The 4,772-nt window shown below is 36.6% G+C and overlaps 1 protein-coding gene across 4 annotated transcripts in view; it reads right to left on the reverse strand.

The window, feature by feature from the left end:
- The window catches only part of LOC110035922 (carboxyl-terminal-processing peptidase 3, chloroplastic), a 55,914-nt gene that overhangs the window by 13,995 nt on the left and 37,147 nt on the right, over positions 1-4,772 (reverse strand). For all 4 annotated transcript variants that reach the window (XM_020740260.1, XM_020740259.1, XM_020740258.1 and 1 more), the window contains 2 exons: positions 4,271-4,357; positions 4,029-4,178 (listed from right to left, as the gene is read on the reverse strand). In XM_020740260.1, coding sequence (XP_020595919.1) covers positions 4,029-4,178; positions 4,271-4,357 — 237 coding nt within the window. The remainder of the gene's footprint in view (positions 1-4,028; positions 4,179-4,270; positions 4,358-4,772) is intronic.

The raw sequence follows: 4,772 nt of genomic DNA on the forward strand, positions 1-4,772 counted from the left end.
TTTTCCCTAGATCTGTGATATCCCCTACTTTTCTTTCATTTGAATTCCTAAAATAATTGTTCCTATTTTGAGTCATTCTTATTTGATTTTCCCATGTCCAATCGTGAAAACCTAAACTTTGAAATCTTGAAAGCAAAACCACCTGATCTTAATCGAGAGTTATCTTAAGTGATTTCGATCATTTAAGATGTAATTAACTATAGGGGTTTGCCTCTATAGGGAACCAGGAACCCAGATAAAATAAACCTTATCTAATTTTTTTTTTTATATTAGATAGGGGAACTTGTTGGCCTTTTTATAAAAATATTTCGCAGATCAAAACGGATGTCACAAATTGTTTAGTCTAGATGATTAAATCCCTATTACAAGTAATATATTTATTCTTCGGGATAAGTGTATTGCTTGTAGTATTATATTAAACCATCTAAACTATTTAAAAATGTGAGACTCGTTTAGTCTCACTTATTTTAAAAATTAAAAAACATTACTACTTTAAAAAAAGTTATATTTATATTTAAATTATTTTCAAAATCCCAAAATCATCACCGTTTCCAAACTACGAAAGTGAAGGTTGAACAATAAAACGGCCGACATGCCCAAACATCAGAGGACCGCGGTTTTGGAACCATGCCTTGGGAGCAAAACGGCGAGTACCTCGCAAGATTAGGGTGCTACGATTTTGGAACAAGAACTTGGGGGGGGAGAGGTTTCGGTGGTTCGAATTAGATCAAGCCTTGGTTATGTGGAGATGATCTGCTATGGTTAGAAGTTTCTTTTATGTTTGTTTGTTGATGCAGTTGAGGTTGTTCTGGGCATTTATTTGCTGCTTCCAGAAGCCGACCAAGTTCTCGCTTTTGGTGCAGCTGAAAGAACCTTGGCCAAAGCACAGAGTAGGTGGAAGCAGTCGACACCCTGATCAGCCCTCAATAAGTCCTCGAAACAGGAACCAAAGGTCTATAGTTGGATGCAGAGATGAAGGAGCTTCGGGAAGAACTAGCCGCCCTGAGGTAGGAGCACTCGGTGAAGTTAGCAACTCTTCAGGTAGAGTTAGTCGACGTTTGGATCAGCGACCTGCTTGGTTCTGCAAGTCCATACCCAAGCCGATAGTATAGATATGACTAGGTTTTTATTTTTTATTTTTTTTTTTGGGGAAGGGGGGTGTGTTTGCATTAAAAACCAATTTCCCAGAAGTTGTTCCTCTGTGTCGTTTGAACTTCTTATGGTGCCCTGTACATATATGAGTTGATGGTTGGATTTTTCTGCTCATTCGGTCTTTTTCTTCCTTCCCTTTAGTTGGTTCTCCTTCTTTCGCTCGAATGTTCAACAAGTATTCGTTGAAACGCTTCAGGATGATCCTTGCAATTGAGTGATCCACTTTGACTACGGTCGACATTGCATCACTCGAGGCTTGCGCCTTTGATGATGCAACTTGGGATTCGTAAGGCCCGATGACCAAGCGACACAGGGATCAATTTCAATGGGTTCTTCGTCTACATTTCATCACAGAACTTCGATTGATCCTGAAACATTATGAAGTCATACCTGCACGGATTTAACCCATTCGAGACAATTATGAGTTATGTGATTTACTGTCGGCGAGTGGAGATCCCATGGTAGGAGTAATTATTCTCATACATGTTCTCGTTTCACGTGGAACCAGATAGTTCCACTTAATTAGGCATGAAAACAAGATCAAGGATTGGAAACATCACTTCGTCCTTGGAACCACCGAGGATTGGGAAGTTCAAAGTCGTCCGACCAGTGGGGTTTATAAGAAGAAGAAGTCTGTCTCCCAAGATTTGGGGTCTAGCTTCGACAATGAAAAGAAAAAACTATCAGTCGTTCAATACATCACTGAAGTAGTGGTAAATGAGGGATTTGGGTGGCATCTGATGCTTAAGAAGAGAAGAGGATGGAAAAACTCTCGCAGCCTAGCCAGAAGAAGTTGCGAAAGAAGGTGGCCCGACTAAAGGTCGCCAAGGAAGCAAGGGAGGAGGTAGAATTGAGAAATATAAATAATATTCATAATCTTTTTTTATTTCATTAGGGATGAAATGCCCCATTTTGTACATGCATAGCTCTATACTTTGCACACTTTGTATTTTTTATTCTATTGCAAAATAAGAATCTTTAAAAAAAAAAAAAGAATCAAATATGAGCAATGAAGATTGGGCGATCTTAGGTTATGGTGGTCTGTCTATTGTAAGCTGACACCAATGCTAGAGTGATCGTATATGGATGATAGCGTTCATAGACTAGTAACAGAGGTTAACAATCATAGATGGGCGATAGCGGTCAGATGAACCTAGTAGTCATACAATGCATATCAAAAGGCAACAATAAGAAGATAGTGGTGTGGCAATCAAAGTTGGGAAATAGTGTTCGAGTGACTGTAGCAAACTTTGTTGCTAAGACGACTATATTTGAGGGTGGTCAGGTGTAAATAAATGATTGAAATATGTCAAGTGATCATAATTGGATGATGATGGTTGAGTGATCCTAGTCTAGTTGTGGTGGTCAAGCAATTATAGCGAGTAATGATGATCGGATGACTGTAGATAAGCAACAAAGGTTGGGTGACCATCGTCGAACAGTGATCATTGGGAGACAATAGATAAGTGATAGAGATTTCACAACCATAGTAAAGAGATGATAGTTTGACGCCCATAAACAAACAATGGAGATCATGTGACCGTAGTTGAGTGTCATAGATTCGGTGATCGCAATTGAGAATTAGGCAACAATAGATAGGTGATGTGGGTCGGGCAAGCCTAGTAAGGAAAATGTGGATTAATAACTATAGGTGGGCGATAATGGTCGGGCGTCAATGATTATTTGACTATAATTAGATGACAGCGACTTAAAGATGGCACAACCCAACATTAGAGACTATCTGAGATGCTGTTTTGATGATTGGGAAATGACAATTTGTTGATGGTGGACAAGCGACGAGGGTTGGATGATGGTGGATAGATGAAGATGGTTTAACGATGATAAAATGGCTATAGTGATTTGAAAATGGTGGATACATACTAATAGTCTAACAATGATAGACGGGTGGTGGTGATCTAACAACAATAGTCACATAAAGCTTATGGATCTCTAGGCCTCTGAGCATTATTCGAGTATTCAACCCTGATCCTCTTTATATAGAGTGAGGGGCTATTTATAAATTATGGAAATGCCATCTTTTATAAATATTATGATCATTTGAAACACTCTATCGATTGGTCCTAAGCGATTCTCTTTATTGTCAAGCATTTTGTGTGTTTTTGAGTGATTAATAATATCAAAATTAAAAGACCTTGGGCTTGTTGGATTTGTATTAAGCATGCAAGTTTTAAAGCCCATTTGACATTCCACCTGATGTCCCAAAAGTTTTCAATTGTGGTTTAAGTGATTGATCTAGGCTCATTTAGGTGAAGATAATATCACTTTTGACGTCATAAATTTTGTCTTGTTGAGATGTTCTGTTTAAATATAAATTTATTGAAATCAGAATTCAGCAGTACTGAACTTCATACAAATCCAATATGCAATGATATATGTTCCTGATAAAGTTGATGTTTTGGTGGTGTATCAATATGAGAACTCAATTTGATCCTTGCATATTTAGTGCAATCGCAAGCATTGCCTTTTTTACTAATTATTAGTAATGCTTCTTTTATAATCACTTGTTATCAGTCTTATATCTGAAAATTTCTATTAAATATATTTGAATCACAAAAAAAAAAAAAGAGAAATGTATTCAATTGTACGGAATTTTGTGGCTAAGAAATGCTAACTGAAATCTTGTTATGGTTTCTCGTGCGAGTACTGGAGCAATGGTGACCCATAACTTCAAGTATTCAAGTTTTTAGATATATCCTATAACATTTTCTAAGAGAAAAGAATATACACGAAAAGTTAGATTAATTTTGAGAAAACAAAAGAGCTCGACATAATCAATGGAAAAAGAGTCTCCAATAGAGCTGTTCAGTCATTGGAATAGTTTAAAATTCAATAAGAAAAATAAAAAAAAAACTTACAATCACAACAAGTGGGTCATGTGTTAAAGCATGACCATTGACCATGGTGATAGGCAACGTATTTCCTTCCCGATCAATCGTGTTCACCAATGTTTCATCCCCATCTAACCATATTTGTGCAACATCGAGTCCTGCTTTCACCAAACCTCCCTGTACGTATGAGAAAATTAATTAAATTACAAAACATTTAGGTCCACCGCAAAAAATGAAATGAGTAAGAAAAAAAGAAATAAATACTATACTGGATTATTTCGCAAATCAAGTATGTATGATTGGACACCCTGGTCTTCCATTTCTTGAATTGCATTCTCCATATCAGAAGCAGCTGTCTGATTAAGATTGCCAACAATGAAATCAATATCAATGAAATCAACATCTCAAGATAAAATAGTCTTATCATGAGGTTTCATCGACATTAAGATGACAGCCAAAATGGAATAATGCTAACGTCCTAGGCATGAAGTCACACAGAAAGAAGACCTAAAAAGTTCTAATTGTGTCAAGCTTGTGTTAATATAAATTTAACAATGCTATTTCCTTAGGGCTTAGTAAGCAATGTAGCATAAGGTCCACAAGGATATACAGGATAAATCACGAGAGCCCAAAACAAAAAAGAAATAGTTGCCAAATAGGAAACAAAGGAGAAGAGTGAAGAATTTTAATTAGAAAATGTAACTTTAAATGCATTATGATTGCTTTGTGTAAGAATTTAGAGTTGTAATTTGCATCTTTAAACATATAAAA

The sequence above is a fragment of the Phalaenopsis equestris genome, unplaced genomic scaffold (genome assembly GCF_001263595.1).
Source record: "Phalaenopsis equestris unplaced genomic scaffold, ASM126359v1 Scaffold200734, whole genome shotgun sequence".
NCBI classification, from domain to species: domain Eukaryota; kingdom Viridiplantae; phylum Streptophyta; class Magnoliopsida; order Asparagales; family Orchidaceae; genus Phalaenopsis; species Phalaenopsis equestris.